General features: G+C 39.2%; 1 protein-coding gene across 2 annotated transcripts; it reads left to right on the plus strand.

Moving 5' to 3' along the window:
• Window positions 1–39: 39 nt before the first annotated feature.
• SPCS2 (signal peptidase complex subunit 2) lies at window positions 40–23,992 on the plus strand. Of its 2 annotated transcripts, none has more exons than XM_057749894.1 (5): window positions 40–177; window positions 11,938–12,021; window positions 12,662–12,821; window positions 17,305–17,440; window positions 23,206–23,992. In XM_057749894.1, the coding sequence occupies exons 1-5, from the start codon at window positions 64–66 to the stop codon at window positions 23,390–23,392; spliced, it is 681 nt and encodes a 226-aa protein (XP_057605877.1). In that variant the 5' UTR covers window positions 40–63; the 3' UTR covers window positions 23,393–23,992. The 2 variants fall into 2 exon arrangements, with proteins under 2 accessions (XP_057605877.1, XP_057605878.1); XM_057749895.1 differs by lacking the exon at window positions 23,206–23,992 and adding an exon at window positions 21,749–23,176.
• The last annotated feature ends 1,009 nt before the right edge of the window (window positions 23,993–25,001 follow it).

The following is a 25,001-nucleotide window of genomic DNA, read 5'->3' on the forward strand; positions in this document are numbered from 1 at the left end:
CGTCACCTCCAGCCAATCGGCTTCGGACAAGTAGGAGGGGAGGGAGACGCAGAGGCAAGCAAGATGGCGGCGGCGGCTGCTCAGGGCGGGAGAAGCGGTGGTGGCGGAGGCAGTAGTGGGGCTGGCGGTGGCTCCAGCTGTGGGACAGGCAGTGGCCGCAGCGGTTTGTTGGACAAGGTGAGAAGTCCGTTCCTGGGGGCAGTCGAGGTCTGGGGACGCCCGGGAGGCGGCGAGCCCTCGTTGCCATCCTCGCCCCCCTTTTCTTCTGCGGCTTCTCAGGCAGAGTGCTCATCTAACCCACCGTGGCAACCCTACGGACGCTTGTAGCCAGTTCTCTATACACCTCAAACGCGGGCTTTCTCCTCTTTAGGACTTCTTTCCTTCTCGGAATTGTGCGGTCCTTAATGCCGGCCACTACAGCTTCTTAGGATAATTTGACTATTCTTACATTTCAGTGCGGCCATCGCGTTTCCTCGGTGGGGCTGGGGGCCACTGTTGAATGTGTCCATTTCACCGGCAGGGAAAATTGAATCTCGACTGAATGAAAGCAGCTATTCGAAGTCAGTAGTCTCCAAACTCCCTCTCACGACAGGCACACTTGCGTGCTGCTACAGATTCCAGAGTGCTCTTGGCCTTTTGCTTAGTGAAGTTTCTAGGCGTTTTATCACGATACCCCAGATACTGAACTTCCAGTATTGACTTCCCCTACGGGCTGACAGGACGCCTGTAAAGTTTATCTTTTTTCCCCTCTCTTACTTCACGCCCTCCCCCCCATTCTGCCTGCCACCAAGTGCCCTAGATGAATGGATTCATGAGCTTGCTGCCTGCTCAGGCTCTCCTACTCCTCCACCCATCCAGTTGGTTTGTTTTGTTTTGCTTTTTTGTTTTTTGTTTGTTTGGTTTTTTTTTTTTTTTAATGCGGTCCTAGCAGCAGGGGCTTAAAAGAAAAGAAGAAAAGGAAAATTCTTCTCGTGGGTTGGCCCTTCTTGCCCTTTGCATAGCATTTTGAGAGAAATGCTATGTAGATCTGGGTGTAGATTTGGGTCCTAGTACTGGTTTTGCCTCTAATTAACTGTGTGACCTTGAAATGTGCTCGTTTTCTCTATGTCTTATTTCCTCATCTGTAAAATGAGGGACTTAGCCATAATGTACCCTAAGGTTCTTTCCAGTTCTCATTGTAGGGCCCTAGGCCAGTTTGATGAGAAACGTTAAGCATGGGGTCTTTAACGTAGTAAATACTCAGGATTATTTACTTTAATTGAAAACAGCTTTCAGACTTCTCTGTACTGAAGACATGGTAGGTGCTTAAGAAACGAATACATGATCATAATGAGAGGTTTGAATCCAAATCTTTTTGCTTCTCTTTTTGGGTGTCATTGGTTTTGAATTATATGGTTTTCACACTCTTAACTTGTCTTAAGAGATAGGAACATGTTCTGGGAGTTGGAATGGTAAATCGCTCCAAGGTATGTGAAAGTATTGGGAACTGATGGTTATCTTTGTACGCAGATCCTGCCTTCCTGCTGGGTGAACACCTCACAGTCTGTGTTCATTCTGTTCCATTGAGCGCTCTTGCTCTTTCCTCCACTTGAATCATCACCAGCAAGCATTAAACAGGGACAGTCTGCTAAGGCAGTAATTACTGAAAAGTATATGGCATTGGTGTGCCTTTGGAAGAACCTGAATTTGGGGAATCATAAGATTTGGGCTTTGACGTAGATCTGCTAGTTTCAAACTGTATGAAGATTGGCCAGTCAGTTAACCTCACTAAGCTTCCATTTCTTCACCTGAAATATTAGGGTTTTGGGGGGAATCAAATGAGATGACATATGTTAATGATCTCTGTAAGCTATAGTATCTAATACAGAGGTGTGATGGCAGAGGAAAAAATCAAGAATCCTACTGTCAGAAAGTACTCAGTATAGCTGAGTATACTACATATAGTATACTCATGTACCCAAAATATTAAACATGTAAGTATTTGGTATTCACATGTATACTTTTTACAGAAGTTAAAGTGAGAGAACGATCCCTGAGATCTAATTGATAAGGGGGTGAGAGCCCTAGGGAAACACCTCATGTTTGAAAGTGGAGCTGGGACCTTATTTTGAGAGAGAAACACAGACAGACAGCATGCCAGGTAAGAATGTCCTTGAACAAAGGTATACGGTTGGTGCCTGATGTTTCTCAGGTACTGCGTTGACTGACTGTTCTCTAAGAGACCTGTAATGACAAATAGGTAGAATCAGATGGAGAAGGGCATGGATTGCTTGAAGTAGGAGTAGGAATCCTGTTGAAGTTTTTTGAGCCTAATATATAGAGTGGTTTTAGAAAAATTAGGCAAATAGTTTGGAGTGGTAGAAATTAGAAGTCTTCTAATAAGACCTCATACCATACTAGTATATGGGGTTTAATATAAAAAGACAAGTTTGAGTTCTAGTGCAGCATGTTAAAAACTACATGGTCTTGGATAAGTTATGTGATATTACTGAACTTAAATTTCCTATGTAAACAATGGATGCCCATACATATTGTAGGCTTGTGGTAAGTATTAAGTTTCATAATACTGGTAAATGTTCTATGTAAAGGGCTATAAAAATAGAATGACAAGGTGAAGAGAACCCTAACTTGAGTAGCAGAGAGAGAGAAAAGGCCTCACAAAGGAGCATTTGGCAGAATTAACCAAGAAGTGAGGGGCCGAGGAGAGAGAAAACAGGTCCGGAGCTGTTCAGGTGCATTTTCTTGGAAAACTTCATTTCAGCCTTACCTTGAGTTGTTCTTCCTCTGAAGTCTCTAGCATTTATTGCACATGGAATTAAGCTGTAACTTAATATGACATACTATTTTGTATTGTCCTACCAATTTGTATTTGTCCAATTTCCCGTGAGAGATTCTCTATAGTGAGGAACACAGAATAAATACTTACAGGATTTAACTTAGCGGGGGAAAAAACTTAATATCTGCCACCCTAGTCTTCAGAAATTGCCTTAGAAGATGGTGCCTCTAATTGTCTGAAAACTGAGGATACTGTGGAAGAAGAGAACATGGGGAAATGTTATTCTCAGCGGAGCAGAAGCTGAATGAATAGGGAAACTTTTGCTGTGTGGGAATAAGAGGCTGTTACCTTACAGTTTCTTTAAATTGATTTGTCTTGATTTTTAGGAGGGTTCTTACTTTATTTCTTACAGCTTTAGTTTTGCTTAACATGAAGAAATGTAGTAAAGAGATGTAAGTGTTTCTAGTTTTCCCTAAGCAGATGTGAGTTTCTGCTCCTGTGAAACTGACTTTGAGAACAAAGCAATTCTAGTTTCCTGATCTTAAAAATAGGTATGCAAATATAACCTTCCAGCTTCTATCACAGAATAGCTTAGATCACTGCAGTAAGTTATTTTCCCCAAAATACATCAAAGTAGTTTGTTCTGCGTAGCAGGCTATAAAGAAAAATTGTTTGCTTAATTTGTTTTGGCTATTAAAATTGACATGTGGTGTTAAAGCATGCTTTCCAGAACTATATGCAAATCCTTTTAACCTCATAGCTGGATTTCTGTCTCCTGGCTTGGTTTTTTTGACTACTAAAATTGTTTTGGATATTAAAGTTGACATGTAGTATTAAACCATGCTTTCTAGAAGCTATATCCAGGCCCTTTTAACTTCATACGTGGATTTCTGTCTCCTGGCTGAACTGTCAACCTGATCTTAAAGCACAGCTTTTATACCTTAGTAGTTGAGAACATAGGTTCTGGAGCCAGGCTGGCTGGCTGGCTGGCTGGCTGGCTGGCTGGCTGGCTGGCTGGCTGGCTGGCTGGCTGGCTGGCTGGCTGGCTTTGAATCCTTGCTCTGCCATTTACCAGATATATATGTTCTTGGGCAAGTTAATAAATCTCTTTGTATCTCAGTTTCTTCCTCTGTAAAATGGGGATAATAATAGTATTCGCCTTAAAAAGTGGTTTCTGGCACATAGTAAGCACTCAACAAAACATGTCTAGCTGCCATTAAGTAGCTAGTTACACTGGACTTCAGCTTCCTTAGATAATATTTTTTATAACATGATATGAAGACTGTCTGCATCAGACTCTCTTGGGGTTTTAGTTAAAAATACAGATTTCTGAACCTCATCCAAGACCTGAATCAGATTCTCTGGGGGTGGGGCCCAGACAGCTGTACGTTTTCACGCATAGCTATTTGATTATGTATTTCCCCTACGTTTCAACAGTTACATCCAGGTTGAGACCTGAGGAGGTTTTTTGTGTTAGCTGTTGTTTTTCTTGTTTGGTTTTTAACTATTCTGCTTAATCAGTAGTGATTTCTCTACAATGTTTATAATGAAGAGACCTTAAAGTTCATCTTTTCCAGCCTCCTCATTTTATAGAAATGGACATTGTTGGAGAGGCGAAGGTGAAGCAACTTGTCCAAGACCACACAGCAAGTTAGTTACAATTCCAGAACCTTTCTTCCCAGCTCTTAATCCAGTACTCTTACCTTACTTGGTACATTGCTCCTCATACTGGAGCAGACCACATGCTAGCCTGTGTCGTAGTGGAAAGAGCATCTGTTTTGAGGTTGGAATACCTAGGCTGAAGCCTTGGCTTTGTCACCCACCAACCATGTGTCCTTAAGTCATATATACTCTTTTGCTCTCTTCAGTGGGATCTTAGCTTGCCAGACTTGAACAGGCTAGTATGCCTGTACCCTAACTCAGCTCTGACAGAGGGTGAACAGTATTATGGCACTACTATGATGTGTGTGTTTGTGTTTAAAGAAACAAGATGCAGGCTTTTAATTACTGTTTTGCAAACTAAACTTTAAAAGCATCTCAAAATTTTGACCTCATCAAAATTAAAAAAATGTTTCCAAAGGACACTATCAAGAAAGTGGAAAGACAGTCCACAGCATGAGAGAAAATATTTGCAAATCATAAACCTGATAAGGGTCTAGTATCCAGATTATGTAAAGAATCTTACAACTTGATAATTAAAAAAAAACCCAGTTTTTAATAGAATATGTATATATATATCCATAAAAGATATACAGATGGCCAGTAAGCACATGAAAAGATGTTCAACACTATTAGTTACTAGAGAATGCAAATCAAAATCACAATGAAATACCACTAGGAAGGTTATAATAAGAAAAATAACCATCATTGGTGAGGATGTGGAGATATTGGAACCCTCCTACATTTCTGATGGAAACGTAAAACGATGAACGTTAAGAAGAGTTACCATATGACTCAGCATATCCCACTCCTAGTCTCAGGATTGAAAATGTGTGTCTATACAAAAACTTGTACACACGATCATAGCAGCATTATTCACAATAGCCAAAAGGTAGAAGCAACCCGTAAAAGTGTGGTATATCCATGCAGTAGAATGTTATTTGGCCATAAAAAGGAATGAAATACTGACACGTTACAACATGGATGAACCTTGAAAATGTTTTACTAAGTGAGAAAAGATGTCACAAAAGACCACATGTTAAATGATTCCATAAATATGAAATGTCCAGAATAGGCAAGATCCGTGCAAACAGAAAGCAGATTAGTGGTTGCCAAGGCTGGGGGTAGTGTGGTGGTAATTGGAGTGACTGCTTAGGAATGGGGTTTCTCTTGGGGGTGATGAAAATTTTCTGGAATTAGATGGTGATGGTTGCACAACCTCGTGAATATAATAAAAACCACTTAATTGTACATTTTTAAATGGTGAGTTTTATGATATATGAATTAGATCTCAATCTTAGAAACATTCTTTTTATCTCTATAGGGTTTATGGAGTAACCTTTAAAGCTTCAAATTATTTTTTTAACTACTTATTCACCGCTGTATAACACAGTGGTATCACAGACATTAATAACCTGTATCGGCGCAGGTTCCGTTTTTAGCTGTTGCCTGCACTGTTTCTCTCTTCTGACCTCCGTCTTGTCAGATCTTAATAGTGGTTTTTCTTGTTACCTGGGCCTTCAGTATTTGACTCATTTTTCACTGCTTTCTTGAATTATTTTCTTTATGGAGCTTTTAGAACACCACTTACTCTGGTTTTCCTCCTCCTCCACTTATCTGTTTTTATTGTTGTTATTTTTTCTTCCTGACTTGTAAATATTGGCAAGCCCCTGGCCATCTCCATGTACACTCATCCCAAAGAGATACACAGTGTCATGGTTTAAGTACCATCTTTAAGTAGATGACTTCCACACTTATATTTCCAACCTGGACCTCTCCTCTGAGCCCCACATTTGTATGTCTAAATGCCTACTTGCCATCTCCACTTAGATATCTGATAGGTATGTTAGACTTAAGTAGCCAGAGCCAGTCTACTTACCTCCAGTTACTCTGGTGTTGCCACTAATGTTCATGCTCATAATTAACATGTGGTTATTTCTAACCTCCAACCTAACTCCAGTGATAACTACAGCCAATAATAAGTTACTATTAAGCAAACAATTTTCTTTGCAGTATTTCTTGGCCATTTTTATAAAAAAATAGGTGGAAATTGAAAATTAAGTATGTTGCCAGGAGCTATAATATCTCTCTTCAAGATACCCTGGTATTTCTGAAGTGGGATCTAAATTAGATGATAGTAAGCATTCTCAAGACAGACATCATTTACTCCCCAAATTGAACATTTTTTTCTTATTTTGAACTTATTGCTTTCTGATCTTTTGCCAAATGTGTGCATATGGGAGGTAGGGGTGTGTAGTTCCAACTCAAATAGTATCTCAACTTCTGAGTCTGCCGTCAGTTTTCATAATCTTATCTTGGTTTAGAAAATTCTGAAATCAGTAGAACTGTAGAGCTTAAACATCTCAAACTCAGCGTATACAAATGGGTATTTCTCCTCTTTCCTCCTGTGTCCCTTCTCTTGGAAGACAATATGACAGCTCAGAGAGTTATCTAAGCCTGAATGCTAGTACAGTGGTCATCTCTATCTTCTCTCTTTCATGTTTCTTGTAACTAGTCCAATAGTAAGTTCTGCTGGTTCCACCTCATAAATATTCCCCTTTCATCCCCTTGCTGCTGCTCTAATACAAGCCCTGCATCTAAATCAGGCCCCATGTGATGTGTTTATCTCCAGTGTTACTCCCCTCCAGAACATCTGCTAGATTGCCACTAAAAATGACTTTTTTAAAAAAACATAAGTTTGATTGTGTTGTTCACCTGCTTAAAATATTCTCCACTGATTGTTTCAGAATAAAGTCCCAAGTCCCCTAGCCTAGTAAATAAGGCCATCTAGGATATGCGCCCTCTGTCATGTGTCTCATCTCCTACTACGTTCCCCCTTTGCAGCCTACATCCACTTTCTAAACTGCGAGGGACCAAAGGAGGAAGAAAAAAGGTTTATTAATTTCTCTTAGAGCCATGCTCAGTTCCTTTAAAATCAAAGCAGGGTCCTTCCATTGGCACAGCTCACCTGTGGTATCCTTTGTCTCTTCAGTGTGAATTGAGGAATCCTTTGAGTCTTACTGCCCCTTTGTCAAGCTAAGGAACTTTATGAAGCAATCCACTGAGGTCTTTACCACTGCATAACTTTACTTCTGTTTTCACTGTTACTATAATCTTTTTATTCAGTTTTGCAGTGGAGAATCATAACTGAAGTGTGTCTTTGCAATAATGTTCTTTCAAAGCCATCAAATGCATAATTTTTGTATAAATTTATTTCATTGGCTGTGTTGGGTCGTTTTTGCTGTGTGCGGGCTTTCTTTAGTTGTGGTGAGTAGGGGCTGCTCTTCGTTGTGGTACGTGGGCTCCCCACTACCGTGGGCCTCTCCTGCTGTGGAGCATGGGCTCTAGGCGCATGGGCTTCAGTAGTTGCAGCACATGGGCTCAACAGCTGTGGCTCACGGGCTCTAAAGCATAATTTTTGTGTATGGTTCGTCACCCAGGTCTGGCATCAAGTGTGCTGGTTTGATAAAGTGTTTTATGTTGATAGTGGCAGGGAAGTGGTTTCTTTAAAATAGGACTTTTTAAACTATGTTTCAGTCAAATAGCAGCTGGTTTTAAATGAAGGAAAATGGAAAATTCCAAATATTTTATATCCTGCAGGTTTTGTTGGCATATTCAAGATTAAAATATTTTTAAGTTTTTATGTTATTAGCTATAACTTAGATAAGATTCAAGATACTGTGTATGGCTGTCACTGCAGGGGTCTGTGTCCTTTTGTTTTGATGGCTAATAATTCCTCTCCTTAATATTTTGTGGGAAGCAGTGTAGAATAGTGAAAGAGCACAGGTTTTGAAATCGTGAGAACTTGAGTCTCAGCTTTACCAGTCCCTAGCTTTCACCTTGGGCAAATTTCTTAAACCCTTAGTGTTATCTGTAAAAGGAGGATGCTAGTCAGTTTGGGCCACTCTAACAAAAATACTGTAGATAAGATAGTTTAAACAACATAAATTTATTTCTCACAGTTTTGGAGGATGGGAAGTCTTAGATCAGGGTGCCAGAATGGTTGGGTCTATCGACAGCCCGCTTAACTAGTTGCAGACAACCTTCTTGTATTCTCACATGGTGAAAACAGAAAAAGCAAGCTCTCTCATATCTTTTTATCAGAGCACTAGTCCCTTTCACGAAGTCTCTATCCACATGACCTAATTACTTTCCAAAGGCACCACCTCCTGATACCATCATATTGTGGTTTAGGATTTCAGTATATGAATTTGGGCAGCTGGAGTTGGGTGAGGATAAAGAGTGGGTTCTGGAATAGTAAACCAAAAAAGAGTAAGACATGGTATCTAAGAAAAGGAGGATTAGCCCAGGAAACCCCAGGGAAACCCCAGGGTCATAGTAAAGGGCGATTCTAGGACAACAGCTATACAGCAGGCCTGGTAAGAAAGCCACCTAGATTGAAGCAGTCCAGAAGGCTCCAAGAGGGATTTCTCCAGGAAGATGAAATTCACGGAGTGCTAAATATGATTGCAGATATTGAGAGGAGGTTTAAACGAGGGAGGATTTGAGAATATATTGGTGAGAACTACATTATATGATTAAAAACAGCAACAAAAACAATAATTGCTTCAAGGAAAACAAAAAGCTATGCAGGAAAGAAAAAGTAATCCTAATACATTACATAACTCATCTGTGAATAGCATTTATGATCATATGGTAAACTCCAAATAATGATCTAACAAAAATTAAGGTATTATGTAAGACCAAATCAGTATTGGTCTACTAAAACTACATTAAAAAGGTGGTGAGGGAGGAGCAGGAAAAATAAATGTGAAAGTGGTGGCAGGGGATGAAGTGGTTAAATCTCGTCTTTCATGATGCAAAATCAATAGATTTAATGCTGAAAACTGAAAATAATAATATAAACTTTTTTTTCCAGAGATGTAGATGTGGATATGCAAAAAATTAGCCAGAGAAGTTGAAATTAGTGTCTGTCTCTGGGGAGTGGGAAATGACAATAGCAAGAGTCCTAAGGGGAGGGGAAGCAGGACTGCTACTTTTTTTCATAACAACTTACAGAACTCTTTATTTAAACCGTGTGTGTGTGTGTGTGTGTGTGTGTGTGTGTGTGTGTAAAAGTTGGTGCAAATAATAACTAAATAAGTCAATACTTGTGATTGTTGGTTGTGCCCAAAATACGTGTATCTGTAATACACAGGAGGGAATAAGAGGAAGAGGAATTGTGTGCAGAGTTACCAAATCTGCTATATCTTAATTGGAAGTACTGCCTGTGTATCAGAGCTCCCCAAGATCGCCCTGCTCAGTGATTCACTAGAAGGACTCACAGGGCTCTGCTGTGGTTGTACTCTTGGGTAAGATTTATTACAGCAAATGGATACAAAGCAAAATCAACAAAGGGAAAAGGTGCTTAGGATTAAGTCCAAGGAACCGAATGCAAGAGTCCTCGCCCACTGAATTCCCACAGGATGTGCTTAATTCTTCCAGCAACAATATGATATGATAATATGTGTGAAGTGTTATCTCCCAGGGAAGCTCACTAGAGACTCTTTGCCCAAGTTTTTTATTAGGGGCTGGTTGAATAGGCACCGTCTGCCTAGCCCGTGCCAAAATTCCAGGTTCCTAGAAGGAAAACAGATATTTAGCGTAAACCACATTGTTTATACAGACAGTTTAGGCACAGTGAGCCACTCTTTTTCACTTAGGAAAAGTTTTAATATCAGTGTAGGAAACTGCCTACTAGCCAATCTCCCAGATGCCAGCCAAGGACCATCTTTTTACACAGGCCTTTATAAAGATGGCAGTCTCGGGCCTATATTAATTCTTTTCTGCACAGAGCTTTTCTTTGTAATTTATCCTGTGAGGTTCAACATAAAAGAAACCAACCTTTGCTTAGTCTTTTTATTACTACAAAAGGAAGGTAATTCACACTTGCGGTTGAGGAAGATGAGAGTGAGGAAAAGAAGATAGTTTCTAAAATACCCTGAATAGCAGTAGAGAGTACATGACCAGTATTATACGTTTTAGTTGATGGGCAGTTTTTGAGAATGATAGAAAATGTCCAGCCTCCTGCCCTTTTCCCAGATGTGTCTCCGTTCTACAGCAGAGATGCTATTTGCTTTGATATAGGCTAAGGTTTTTCATGTACACAGAATGGATGATGCTCCCATCTTTTCAGAAATCAGTTATAAATTTTCTTGTTCATGTAATTCACTGGAAATGTTCCTGTTCCACTTACTGAAGATCCTTCTAGGTACCAGTGGAGTTGGAGCTGAGGCTATTTTAGCACATGTTGTAATAGCTTCTTCTGAGTTTTATCCCCCCAAATTGCCAAGAAATTAGCCTCTGAATTGTAGAGGCAAGTTTCTTTTCTGTGATGCACTACAGGTAGTGATGTGTGGCTGAGTTTCTTTCAGAACATAATTTTTTTTGGAATGAGCCAAAAAGATTTTAATGACTGATTCACAGATAATTCAAATTCTGTTATGGATTCTGGCTATACAGGTTCTTTCCTTTGCTTGCTGTTATGAAAATGGGATTAACTAAACTAAGTGTAAGTGAGCTCTTTAGCTAGATAGCCTGTTAATTTCTTCTTGGTTCAATTTGTATTTTTAAAATTAGGTGTCAGGTTTGATTTGTAGGCTGGCAGGCTGTGAGAATCATTATTACAACATGCTTACACTAGTAATTTTCTCAAAGAAAATTCTTGTTTTTGTGAGACACAAAGGGAAAAGGCCTTGATTGAGTTGTAATCTCTTGAAGTATGACTTTTAGTACATGGTTTTCCCCCCAACAAACTTCACAGGATGGTTTTTCTTTTTTGTGTAATAGTGTGTAGAATCACAAAATTAAGTTTGATGGATTGTATTTCTACACTTCTTTAAAATCTTCTCACATTTTACGGATGTTTGGTCCTCTTTATTTCTCATATGCAGTATCTCTGAACTTGTGCTCAATCAGAAGATAAATATTAAGTTCTCCAAAGTCATGTACCTAACTAGTGATAGGACTTGGTTTTTAATTCAGAATGTTCTTTCCAACAGACTGCACTGGCTTTGCTGTTTTCCTACAACTGAGACATGCTGGTAAAATATAAAAGTTGGTAGCAGACAAAAATGTATTAAATGAGACCTTTGTCATTTTGTTAGTGTCTGAAAGTTCATGGATGTATATTGTCCGAGTTTTATGGTCACAGAATGAGAGGATGAACAAGTGGAATTCCTTTCTATTCCCACATTTGGATAAAATGCGTTGGGATATAGTTCACACTATAGTCTCTGCAGCCCATATAGGTGTTCTGGTTTTGGCCTTGTATATTCAACTTTTCAGCATAGAGACTGGCAGCATCATGTGAGTACCACCTGATTCTAGTTAACCTAGTCTCCTTCAACTTCATTTTCAAGTGTTTTGTCTTTTAGCTGTCCAAAATCAGAAGAGAGAATAAATGTTATATATACTTGAGAATGCTCTTAAGGAAGTAGTTCATTTTCCTGTTAGTAACATGCCATGTCTCTTAATGGACAACTTTCCTGTTTGTTTTACAGTGGAAGATTGACGATAAGCCTGTAAAAATTGACAAATGGGATGGATCAGCTGTGAAAAATTCTTTGGATGATTCAGCCAAAAAGGTACTTTTTTTGTGGCGGGGGTTGGGGTGGGGGAAGTCTGTTAGTATGTATACAGCTGGTGGCACATCTCTTGCAGGGTTTTTTCCTTCTGTGACTTGGAATGACTAGTTTTCAGTGTTAGGAACTGAACCAGAAAGCATTTTCTGAAATCCTTACAGTATATGTAGGGGAACAAATGTTAAAATATAATTGTTAGTTACCTCAGATTTCTCTTCAAATTCTTTAATTTTTGAATTCCAGAAGACTGGTAATCTGTCATTTTTAGTAATCTGTCATTTTTGGTAATCTATCTAGGCGAGGTTAATTAGCCTAGAGGCAAGAGGTTTTAGGGAATATAGGACATTCATCCATGATGGGTCATCTCTCTATTTTAAAGGGGAAAAGAAAAGTTTAGCTTCATTCTAGGGAAGAAGATGAGGATTAAAAAAAAAATGTATAAGAAGTTGGTGAACTTTTTCTTTGGGTTCTTTGTAAACAGCTTGAGGCTTTTTTTTTTGTTCAGAGTGGCAAAATTCTGATTGGAGAGAACGATTTGGTCATTTACATGATTAACATAACTTTCATCATGGAAATTAAGAATAAAAGCAGGTACAAAGAGGGAGATATTCCTATTAGCTTGATTCCTTGTTCTTCTCACTAGGTACTTCTGGAAAAGTACAAGTATGTGGAGAATTTTGGTCTAATTGACGGTCGCCTCACCATCTGTACCATCTCCTGTTTCTTCGCCATAGTGGCTTTGATTTGGGATTATATGCACCCCTTTCCAGAGTCCAAGCCTGTTTTGGCTTTGTGCGTTATATCATATCCTTTAAGCTCAGGTTTGTTTTCTACTGACAGGTTTTTAAAATCTCTACTGATACTCTTCTCTGTTCCCTACAAAAAGCACACTTTTATCTTGGGGCCTGTTAATGTTGGTATTTAACATTATGAAATGTGAGCATCTGTAAATTTATGTCATAATTATCATTGAAATTTTAGATTCAGTATGGTAATTCTGTTTAGTTATTAATGTAGAGGTTATAATCCAAGTGTGAGCACCTAATAGCAAAACACACAGGAGTAGTGAGATCCAGCTCTTCTCATTTCTAGCCTAGAACTTACCCCATTAGACCAGGTTGCTTCAAGCCATTCATTCCAGGGTGTAGGTATACCTCACTTTATTGTGCTTTGCTTTATTGTGCTTCACAGATGCTGCAATTTTTTTTTCTTTTTTTTTTCTTTTTTTTCTTTTACCAATTGAAGGTTTGTGGCAACCCTATGTGTTGAGGAAGCCTATAGGTGCCATTTTTCCAACAGCATTTGCTCACTTTGTATCTCTGTCACATTTTGGTAATTCTCACGTTTCAAACTTTTTTATTATCATTGTATTTGTTATAGTGATAAAATCTGTGATCAGTGATGCTGCCATTGTAATTGTTTTTTGAGACACCATGAACCACACCCATATAAGACACCTAATATTTTAATTGATAAATGTGTGTGTTCTGACTGCTCCAGACCAGCCATCTTTCTGTCTCTCCCTGCCTTGGTTCTAAGAGAAATTAATAAACCTTTTTTCTTCCTCCTTTGGTCCCTCGCAGTTTAGAAAGTGGATGTAGGCTGCAAAGGGGGAACACAGTAGGAGATGAGACACATGACAGAGGGTGCATATCCTAGATGGCCTTATTTGCTAGGCTAGGGGACTTGGGACTTTATTCTGAAACAATCAGTGGAGAATATTTTAAGCAGGTGAACAACACAATCAAACTTACGTTTTTTAAAAAAAGTCATTTTTAGTGGCAGTCTAGCAGATGTTCTGGAGGGGAGTAACACTGGAGATAAACACATCACATGGGGCCTGATTTAGATGCAGGGCTTGTATTAGAGCAGCAGCAAGGGGATGAAAGGGGAATATTTATGAGGTGGAACCAGCAGGACTTACTATTGGACTAGTTACAAGAAACATGAAAGAGAAGATAGAGATGACCACTGTACTAGCATTCAGGCTTAGATAACTCTCTGAGCTGTCATATTGTCTTCCAAGAGAAGGGACACAGGAGGAAAGAGGAGAAATACCCATTTGTATACACTGAGTTTGAGATGTTTAAGCTCTGCAGTTGTACTGAATATTGTAAGCCCACTGCTGAGATCTACTGCTCAGAAAAAAAGATTCCTTTCAAGATATTACTACTCATTGACAATGCACTTGGTCATCCAAGAGCTCTTTTGGGCATGTACAACAAGATTAATGTGGTTTTCATGCCTGTACATCAGGGGTCCCCCACCCCCAGGCCGAGGACTGGTAGTGGTCCGTGGCCTGTCAGGAACTGGGCTGCACAGCAGGAGATGAGAAGCAGGTGAAGTTTCCTCTGCTGCTCCCCATCACTGGTATTACCACCTGAACCATCCATCCCCATCCCCCACTGTGGAAACATTATCTTCTATGAAACCTGTTCCTGGTGCCAAAAAGGTTGGGGACCACTATGCTACATGACATCCATTTGCAGCCCATGGGTCAAGGAGTAATTTCAAAGTTCAGGTTTTATTATTTAAGATATACATTTTGTAATGCTGTAGCTGCCATAGATAGTGATTCCTCTGATGGGTCTGGGCAAAGTAAATTGAAACCTTCTGGAAAGGATTCACCATTCTAGATGCCATTAAGAACATTTGTGATTCATGGGAAGCAGACAAAATATCAAACATAAGAGGAGTTTGAAAGAAGTTGATTCCAACCCTTATGGGTGACTTTGAGAGCTTCAGTGCTTCAGTGGAGGAAGACACTGCACATGTGGTGGAAATAGCAAGAAAACTAGAATTGGAAGTGGAGCCCGAAGTTGTGATTGAATTGCTGCAACCTCATGATCAAACTTTAACAGATGAGGAGTTGCTTCCTATGCATGAGCAAAGAAAATAGTTTCTTGAGCTGGATACTACTTCTAGTGAAGGTGCTGTGAAGCTTGTTGAAGTGACAGCAAAGGATTTAGAATATTAATTAACTTAGTTGATAAAGCAGCAGGGTTTGTTTGAGAGAAGATTGATTCTAATTTTGAAAGTTGATCTACTTTGGGTGAATTGCTATCAAATAGCATTGCATGCTACAGAGAAATCATTCATGAGAGGAAGAGCCAATCAATGCAGCAAATTTCAGTGTTGTCTTGTTTTAAGAAATTGCCACAGCCACCCCAGCCTTCAGCAGCCACCACCCTGATCAGTCAGCAGCCACCTGAACATCGAGGCAAGACCCTCTACCAACAAAAAGATGACTACTCGCGGAAGGCTCAGATGATGATTAGTATTTTTAGGAATAAAATATTTTTTAATTAAGGTATGTGCATTGATTTTTTTTTAACACATAATGCTGCTACACACTTAATAGACTACAGTATATGTAAACATAACTTTTGTATACACTGGGAAACCAAAAATTTTGTGTGATTCGCTTTATTGCAACACTCCCTTAATTGTGGTAGTCTGGAACCCGCAGTATCTCCGAGGTGTACCTGTGTTAGCAAGGGATCAGATTTTGGAGGTTCAGATCTGTGCCAGGTTTCCTTGAAGCTGAGGGGCTGGACTGGGAGTTACTAAGCATGAAGTATAGGTGTGGCTTGTGTAACAGTGGAATTAAGAACCTGTTCTGGAGCTAGAGAACCTGGGTTTGAAACTCCAAGTTGTTTTTGTGATAATAAGAACTTAACTTTTTGGAGTCTGAGTTCTGCTTTCTTATAAATAGGGGTAGTACACACTCAGAATTATTATAAAGATCAAATGAGAGATTTTATAATATATTTGGAATATGAAGCTATGTTCATAGTTTTCTTGTCCCCACTCCCTCCTCCCCAAGTCAGTCTGTACATACTGAACTTTTCAAATTACAAATATATATTGAATGTCTTTCCGTATTAGTATATAAAGGACTACCTCATTCTAAATAGCCACTTAATGGTATTGCATGTCTGCTGTGTACTGCTATGTACTAGTTATTTAAAACAAATCATTTTGGTAGGCAGCTTATTTTTTGTAACAATCTTACCACTACCTGAAATATTTCTACAAATTCCACTTTGGGGGTTTTTTCTTCAGATGCAGTTAGAAAGCCATTGAATAAAGCAGGTCGTGATCAAAAGTGTTGTTATCCAAATTGGTCTCAAATCATAGTCCCAGAATTTGTACCTTGACTCCTTTTAGTATCAGATAAATCATCCCAGTATGAACTTTTTCTCTGTTAAGGCAGTTCAGAAGAATATGCCACAGGTTCTAGAGATAGTTCCCAAAAGAGTTCCAAAGAGGTTTGAACAGTGACAGCAACCTAATTATAATTATATGGCCTCCCAAGAGAACTGCCTTGATGGAATTTCATTTGTTTGGTTATATTTGTTTAAAACAAAACAAGATCTTGCCATTTTTATAATCATGTCATTTTTATACGTAATAATAATGAGTAGCATTATAAATGTCTTCTGTGTGCTATACACTAAAAATGTATATACCATCACTAAATCTCATGACAATTCTAAAAAGTCAGTTTTATCCCCATTTTAGAGGTGACAGTATTAAGCCTTGGGGTAAGGAGTAATTTGTCAAGGTTACATTAGTTAAAAACCCGAATTCAAATCTAGGACTGCTTTACTCCAAAGCTTGTACACTTTATACTATACTTTCTTGCCTGTCCTTTTCGTGAAATTTAAATGACACGTACACAGTGCTCTTTATGCCAGTTTCTGGCACAGGTATTCAAACATGATAGTACTGTCAGAAACTGAGTATAATAATAAGCCTACATGTATGTAAGGAGTAATTGTTCTTATAGTAAACTAAATTGTAGTAGTCACCCAGCTAGCTCAGTTGGTAAAGCATGAGACTCTTATAGTAAACTAATTTGAAGTCAGTTTTCCTCTCTTTTAATGACCCTTGAAATTGGCTGAGTGTGGTCAAGTCCGCTGTGATTATTAGTTTTGTATTGTGTACAGAAATAAACACAAGTCTTGACAAACTGGGTAATAGAGGATCTTCTTATACATGTTATCCTTGAACAGGAAAGATGGGAGCTGGTTTATGCTGTGTACCTTTTCCCTTTCTTCTTTTTTGAGATGTTCTTTGCAGAACTGACCAGAGAGAACCTTACTTCTCTTGCATAAACATAAGGATGAAAATGAAATAGTTAAATTTTTTATGTTTTTACAGCACGACAAAACCGTCTTGTTTAGGACTGTCATTATGAAAGTTTTTGTAGCCCTTGTTTGTCAGTTTGCTATTTCTCTTTTGTGTGTATGTTTGTGTATTTTCCCCTTAACTTTATCTGAACCTATTTTGTGATGATGGGGATCCTGACCATATATACTTCATATAAGGAGAAGAGCATTTTCCTTGTGGCCCACAGGAAAGATCCTACAGGGATGGATCCTGATGATATCTGGCAACTGTCATCCAGTCTCAAAAGGTATGACTGTCCTCACAGATTCTTAAATACTGATGTTGGGTTTTCTCTGGGTGTTTAGTCGTTATCAGCAGACTATTGTATGCCTGTTCTTTGCAGATGTTAGCGCTAGTCGTATAAAATGAAGAAAGGATTATGAATGAACTAGAAGGCTTTTCCTAGTATTGCACTTCTGAGATTCCATTATCACAGAAGTGCTCTGAAGATAAATTGTGGGGAAAAGTACTTTGGTGGAAGAATGAAGAATGATTCTCTTTTTCCTTATGGTCAATAAACTGAGCCAATTAGCAGAACTATAAACTGTGTGTGTGTGTGTGTGTGTGTGTGTGTGTGTGTGTGTGTGTGTGTGTGTGTGTGTGTGTGTGTGTGTGTGTGTGTGTGTGTGTGTGTGTGTGTGTGTATAACTATAAAGGTCAAAGGTATGAAGTCAGCTGTCTTTGAAGAACCCCAGTCCCTTCTGTGTCTTCTGTGATCCTGACTGCAGTGTGTGCAGTCAAGAATCTCTGAAGCAATGCACTGGGCAACTCAGAGAAGCACAATTCAGTCTGTTTCTGAGCAGCAGTGGGTGTAACTTTGTGCAGCTGACACCTAAGGTCTTTCTAGGTATCCAGAACTGGGTTCAAATTCTAGGTTGTCTCTTTCTAGCTTGTGACTTTTGGTATATCAGGTAAACTCTTTGAGGTGTAACAGAGTAAAAAATGACTCATAAAATTGTTGTGAGGATGCCAACTGATATATATAGTTGACTCTTGAACAACAGGGGTTTGAACTGCATGGGTCCATTTATACATGGGCTTCTTTTTTCAGTAGTAAATACTGAAGTAGCACAATCCATGGTTGGTTGAATCTGCAGATTCAGAACTGTAGATACAGAGGTACCACCTACATGGAGGAGTGACTATAAGTTATACATGGATTTTCAACTGCACAGAGGGTCAGCTCCCCTAACACCCTACCCCTACCCCCATATTGTTCAAGGGTCAACTCTATACCAAGCATGAGAGCAAGCATCTTTTGAGCATTTACCACATACTGGGTATTGTGCCAACTGCATTGTCTCATTTAAACCTTAGAACATCCCATTTTAAAGATAAGAACACAGGCCCAAAGGGTTTAATTAATTATTCCAGGATTATAGAGCCCAAAAGTGAATTTAGCCCACTTCTGAACTTATGCTGTCAGTCATTATCCTAAAAACACAAGGTACAGTTCCTAGCACATAGTAGGCTCTCAGATTTTAAGTACAGTTACTCACATATAGAAAGGTAACGCCATCAATGCCAAACAGCCTCTTACTACCAACTTGTGGAGATGCCTGTGAGGAGGAGCAGACCTTCGTTCTGATGTTGTACCTGCATTCTTATCTCCTGGCAGGACTCACAGCTGCCATTTTGGTCTCAGCCATCATAGATCTGCGTCCTGTGCCAGACCACCACAGCAGAGTTGCAGAATTCTAGACCCTAGCAACATCTTGATCTCATTATTTACATTTTGACTTAAGTATTTTTTTTTTTACAGCTTTATTGAAATATAGTTCCCATACCATAGTTCACCTATTTAAAGTAGTTCAGTAGTTTCTAGTGTTTTTAAAGATGTTTGCAACCATCACCACAATCAACTTAAGAATATTTTCATCCTCTCCAGAAGAAACTCTGTACGCTTTAATAGTCATCTCTCTGTCCTCTCATTCTCCCAGCCTTAAGTAACCACTAGTCTGTTCTATGTCTCTATACATTTTCCTGTTTGTTTATTTCATACGAATGGAATCACATAGTATGTGATCGTTTGTAACTGGCTTCTTTCACTTAGCATAATGTTTTCAAGGTTCAGCCATGTTATCAATATTTCATCCCTTGTTATGCCAAATAATATTTCATTGCATGGATATGCCACATTTTGTTTATCCATTTATCAGTTAAGGGACATTTGAGTCATTTCCACCTTTTGGCTATTAAGAGTAATGCTGCTGTAAACATTCATGTACAAATTTTTGTGTGGACAAACATTTTCATTTCTCATATAACATACTTAGAGGAATTTCTGGATCATATGGTAACTCTTTTTTAATTGGAACTACCAGACTGTTTTCCAAAACAGCTGTACCATTTTACAGTCCCACTAGCAGTGTATGAGGGTTCCAATTTTTTTTCACCTTCACTGCTGACTTTTACCAACTGTCACATCGTTGGTGCCCGTGGAGAGGAAATATGCCACCTCTGTTCCTTCTCGTGGTAGTTAAATACAGATCCACATCTCCTTCCTCGGAGATCGCTCCTGGCTCATCGGCACTCTTTATCATAGCTCCTTTCGGAAGGCTTGATCGATGATTTCAGTATCCAGGTACATGATTATTCCAGTCCTCTGGCCTCTTAGCTTTACTTCCTCTTCTCTGATTATCTTGTTTTCCACCATGTCTTAAATATTTATTTCCCTGGACATATCCTAGATCTTGCTATTACTGATAACTAACTATCTTCAGTAATTTCATTTTTAAGTATTCCGCTTTCTGACCATTGCTTTATATTTTTTTTAGTTTGTCTCCTTTTTGTTCTCTTATCCCAACAGTTCTTCAGCCCCAGTGGCATCCATCCATAATCCATTGAGCCTACCACCTTTCCCCTGGCCCTCTTCTCTCCGTTGTCTCACTTCCTCTTTACCTAGCTTAGATTCTGTGGCATTTCTGTAGTCCAGTTACTCTCTCACTGTCCTAGAGGATCTTTCATACCTTCTCGATCCTCAAACCTCTTGCCCTCCTCCCCCATTTCACTGTCAGCTTCTTTTGTTTTTAGGAAGATAGTGGCAATCAAAAGTCTCCCATCATTGTCCACTTAACAGCGCTCATCATACTCTGCCTCTTTCTCAGTTATCTGAAGCCTCCTCTCCATTTGTCCACTAGATTCTTTCCCTTCTCGTTTACTTGATATTTCCCTCTCTGCTGGGTCTTTCTGGCATACAAATATGTTGTAATTTCTCCCAACTGAAAAAGTTTTTCTTTTCCCATGTTCATCTCACATGGTCTTCTCATTTCTCTGCTCCCCTTTTCTTCTTCTCCCATTATCTCATGGATTTGCTTATCTTTTCTCTTTCCTTGTAGTATGTGACCTGTCAGCAGCATTTGAACGGTGGATCACTCTCCTTGTTATGCTTTTTTTTTTTCGTAAACTAGGCTTCTAGGATACCATAATCTTCTAATTTTCTTCTTCTTTTAGTCTCCTCTGTGATTCTTCATTATTTGAAATGCCACTAGTGCTTGTTCCTAGCACCTCTTCTCTATCTATATTCACTCACTAGGTGTAATCTTATCCAGACTTTCAGAACTTTAAATACCATCTATAATGATGAAGATCTCTAAATATGTATTTTCATCCTAGACCGCTTTGCCAAACTCCAGCCATGTCCCAGCTTTCTATTTGACTTTGGATCCTAATAAGCATCCCAGAATTAACATATCCAAAACTTACCTCTGCTGTCCCTCACCTAAACCTGCTTTTCCCTGTTTTCCCTATCTTGATAAATGGCAGCTCCATCCTTCTAGTTACTCAGGCCGGAACTCTAGAATCATTTTGACTCCTCTCTCTCAGTGCTTTGAATAGGTTGTCAGCAAATTCTGTCAGCTCTACCTTCTAATTATATTCATTCTAACCACTTACTATCTCCACTGCGGCCATCATCTCTCAATTAGGTTACTGTAATAGTGTCCTAATGGACCTCTGCAGCTGCTCTCCCTGCCCATAGTCTATTTCCAGTATAGTGGGCAGACTCATCCTTTTAAAATGTAAGGCAGGTCAACTCAATCCTCAGCCCAAAATCCTCTCACATAGAGGAAAACCGAAATCCTAAGCATAGCTTAGAAGTGCGTACTTATCTGTTCTCTGCACCGCCCCCCCACCCCCACACACACATGCACACACACTCCTCATCTCCTTTGGCTCTCATCCTCTCCCTCTCCATTCTGTTTGCATTAGCCTCCTTTCTGTTCTTCAGACATTCTGGGCATGTGCTTGCCTCAGGGCCTTTGCATTTACTGTGTACCCTGCCTGGAATATTCTTTTTCCAGATGGCTTGTTCTCTCGCCTTCTTTAGGCTATACTCAAACATCTGCTTAGTGAAGACTTTCCATATTTAAAAGAATATCATAATTTTTATTTTATTGTTGTTTCCCTCACACACTAAAATAATAGTCTCAAAAGACAGAGATTTGTCTCTTGTGTTCACTGCTGTATATCTTTAGCATCTAAAACTGCGTGACATATATGGTTGGTCCTGGATAAATATTTGTTGAATTCATGAGTATTTTTTAAAATGCATTAGATCATGTCCTGCCATCAGAGCCATGGAACTGGACTCAAAGTCTGAAAATTACTGTCATATCAGCAGTAGTTGAATAGAGCTTGAGAAGAATTTTTGAGGTATTGAAACTATTTAGAGACCTTTACTCCTAACTATCCAGGTTGGAAGTAACTAGCTAGACAACAATTTATTGAGCTATGATTTTTTTTTTTGAGCACCGGTTGATAATGGGCACTGTTATAACCATAACAGTGATCCTGAAAAAGTAGGTGGTACTTTTCCTGTTTTAAACATGCAGAAAAAAAGCAGAGGCTCAAGCATCTGCTTCCTCTAAAGGTAATACCAGCCTGACAATCCACTGAATATGCCCTAATTAAATGGAGACAGAGACAGGTGGAGTTGGAGGGAGGCATGTCAACCTGCCAGGGGTCGATGTTACAAACCCTCTTGAGTGAGTGGAGATAGTAAAAGCCTTCAAGATACCTTAAGGTGTAGCTAAGGGATCTCTGGAGTTCATGTAGTGAAAGATATCCCTGGGATCAGGGTAGAACCTGGAGCTAGATTGATTACAGGGAACAAGGTCTGAGCAGCCTGGAATTGGGGAACATCTGTGAAAACAAAGGTTTTCTTCATTTATTAATAAAATTTGCCCAACAAGTTCCAAATTAAGAATAGAAAACAAGACAAAAATCCTTGCCCTCAAGAATCCCTAAAACAGGGGCTTCCCTGGCAGTCCAGTGGTTAAGACTCCACTCTCCCAATGCAGGGGGTACGAGTTCCATCCCTGGTCAGGGAAGATCCTGCATGCCACGTGGCAGGGCCAAAAAATAAAAAAATAAATTTCACAAGTGATACGTGAAAATTTAGAGAAAAAAAAATCCCTGAAACTAGTGAAGAACAAAAATACATAATTATCATTTCAGTAGGTAATTTCATTGACAGCATAGGAGCCTATCATTAGACCTAGCAGATGTTAGGCACTCAGTATTTGGGGTTGACTATTGACTGATGGTACGTGGATGACTAAGGCAAGACATCTAACCCAGTTTGGGAAGGTTTTCCCAGAAAAGTTTATACCCAAGTATAGTATTAACAAATGGGAATGTTTGTTATAGACTAAGAAGTTAGTCTCACTAATCAGGTGAGGCTGGAGAGGTGTCTACTAGGAATACCCTTCTAGTATAACAAGGAAGTGAAGGACAGAAGTGAGAGAAGATGGTCCATGTGTTTTAACAATTTATGACAAGGTAAAGGAGCATACAGCAATTAAATCAGGGAAGACATAGCAGTGCCTACAAATCAGAACTTGTATCCTGAAGGTGCCCCTGGAATTTTTTTTTTTTTTTTTTGGAAACGGTAATCCTGTATGTTCCCTTACATCACCAGTAGCCAGCTAAGCCCTGTTCTTCAAAAACACTCGGTGCTCTGTTGCTGGCTGAATGTCTGTGCTTGGTTTTTGATTTGTTATCTTTGCTTAGGTTCGATGACAAGTATACTCTGAAGCTGACCTTCATCAGTGGAAGAACAAAGCAGCAACGGGAAGCCGAGTTCACCAAGTCCATTGCTAAGTTTTTTGACCACAGCGGGACACTGGTCATGGATGCGTATGAGCCTGAAATATCCAGGCTCCATGACAGTCTTGCCACAGAAAGAAAAATAAAATAGCCACTTCTGAAAGCAGCCATCTTTTGGCTGGATCATGCTGAATTAAGGGGTGAGGGAGAAAGAAACAGAGAACTTAATATGGATAAAGTAAGAAATGTTAAAAAAATGTCCCTGTTTTGTCTTGAAATTTTAGTCCATTCTGGATAAATAGAATTTTCTAGCTCAGATATGAGAAGTTGTAGCTCTGATACCTAGCTATAGCCTCTTTGGTGTGCTAATTGCATTGTTTTGATTTGCTTTTCTGGAAAAGCACTTTTGCTAAAAGCCGTACAGACTTCCTCCTTCATACCTAGCAGTACTATATATAGTATAGCTTTGTGCCGTGCAGCATTCGAAGACTCAGTTTTTAAAATTGTTAACCTGTTGCTGACTTTATTGTGTTAATTCCCGTTTCAACAGCTGTTTCCCTTAATTCAGGATACAACTTCTTGTGTATGACAGTTTTCCTTCACACACCATTTTTGTGGGTGTGTATATATCTGACTTGGGGAGAAATGGGGGAAAATAACACAGCTTTTAAATTTGTTTAAAAGAGACTTTCTGCGTGTTACATTTTGTGCTCTTAACCAATTAAAGAAGCCAATGGCATTTTTAGTTTTAGCTTGTCTGTTTTCCACTAGTATATCCCTGTTGATTTGTTTGTGCCCTTTATTAACTGTCATTTTCTAAAATTTTTTTCAATAAAAGGAAAGAAGATGTGAAAAAATGGAGTCATAGTCTTGATGGAAGGAACAGAGCAGCACATGTTAATAGTCTTACTATTATAGGTTCCTTTTGTTTGTAGGCTGTTTGACTGATCAGAGGCCCCTGAGAGCCTATAGGTGAGGAACTAGTAGCTTTCCAGTGATAACAGTAACGACACTCAGTACTTACTTTGTGCCAGGTGGTGTTCCAGGTACTTACATGTGTTAACTCACTAGTGCTCACAGCTGTCCCAAGAAAGTAGGTACTGCTATTATCCCCATTTTATAGATGAGGAAACTGAGGCACAAAAATTCAATGATTTATCACACGGCTAATGATAGAGCTGGAATTTAAACCTGTTGTGTCCGGCTCCAGAGTTGTGAGCAGCATCGTTTCTAGTATTTTCCCACTATGGTCAGAGGAGAACTGGGCAGTTGACCAGTGACCTAAGGAAATATTGTCCCTGTAGTCTTATATAAATACAATTCCAGCTGAGCCTGGTACCTAAAACTATAATCAGCTTGTAAGAAATCCCAGTTATCACATTTTCCTCTTTGAGTTGGGAATGTTGCCCTATTTAGCACCATGCGGTAGGGGATTGTGGAACATCACTGGACAGGGAGTTGAAGCCTTGGATTTTATACACTATTTCTGTACACCTTGGGTAGGCCATGTAATTCTCTGAGCTTCTTGTCCACCCCCCGGCAGGTAATAATTCTACTCTCTCAGCTACTTGAAGCTTTTGAAAGTATAATCAGATAATTGTATTTTTGCAATGAAGGAGTTACTGTTAGACACAGGTCCCAAAGCTCATGGATATAGACAGGGAATAACCCTCTCCATGATGACTCCTTGGAATTCTTTCACACCAGTTGTATCATTTTCTTTACATATGTAAACATGTATTTTCATATTTTTTAATGAA

This window comes from Hippopotamus amphibius, chromosome 9 (genome assembly GCF_030028045.1).
Source record: "Hippopotamus amphibius kiboko isolate mHipAmp2 chromosome 9, mHipAmp2.hap2, whole genome shotgun sequence".
NCBI classification, from domain to species: Eukaryota; Metazoa; Chordata; class Mammalia; order Artiodactyla; family Hippopotamidae; genus Hippopotamus; species Hippopotamus amphibius.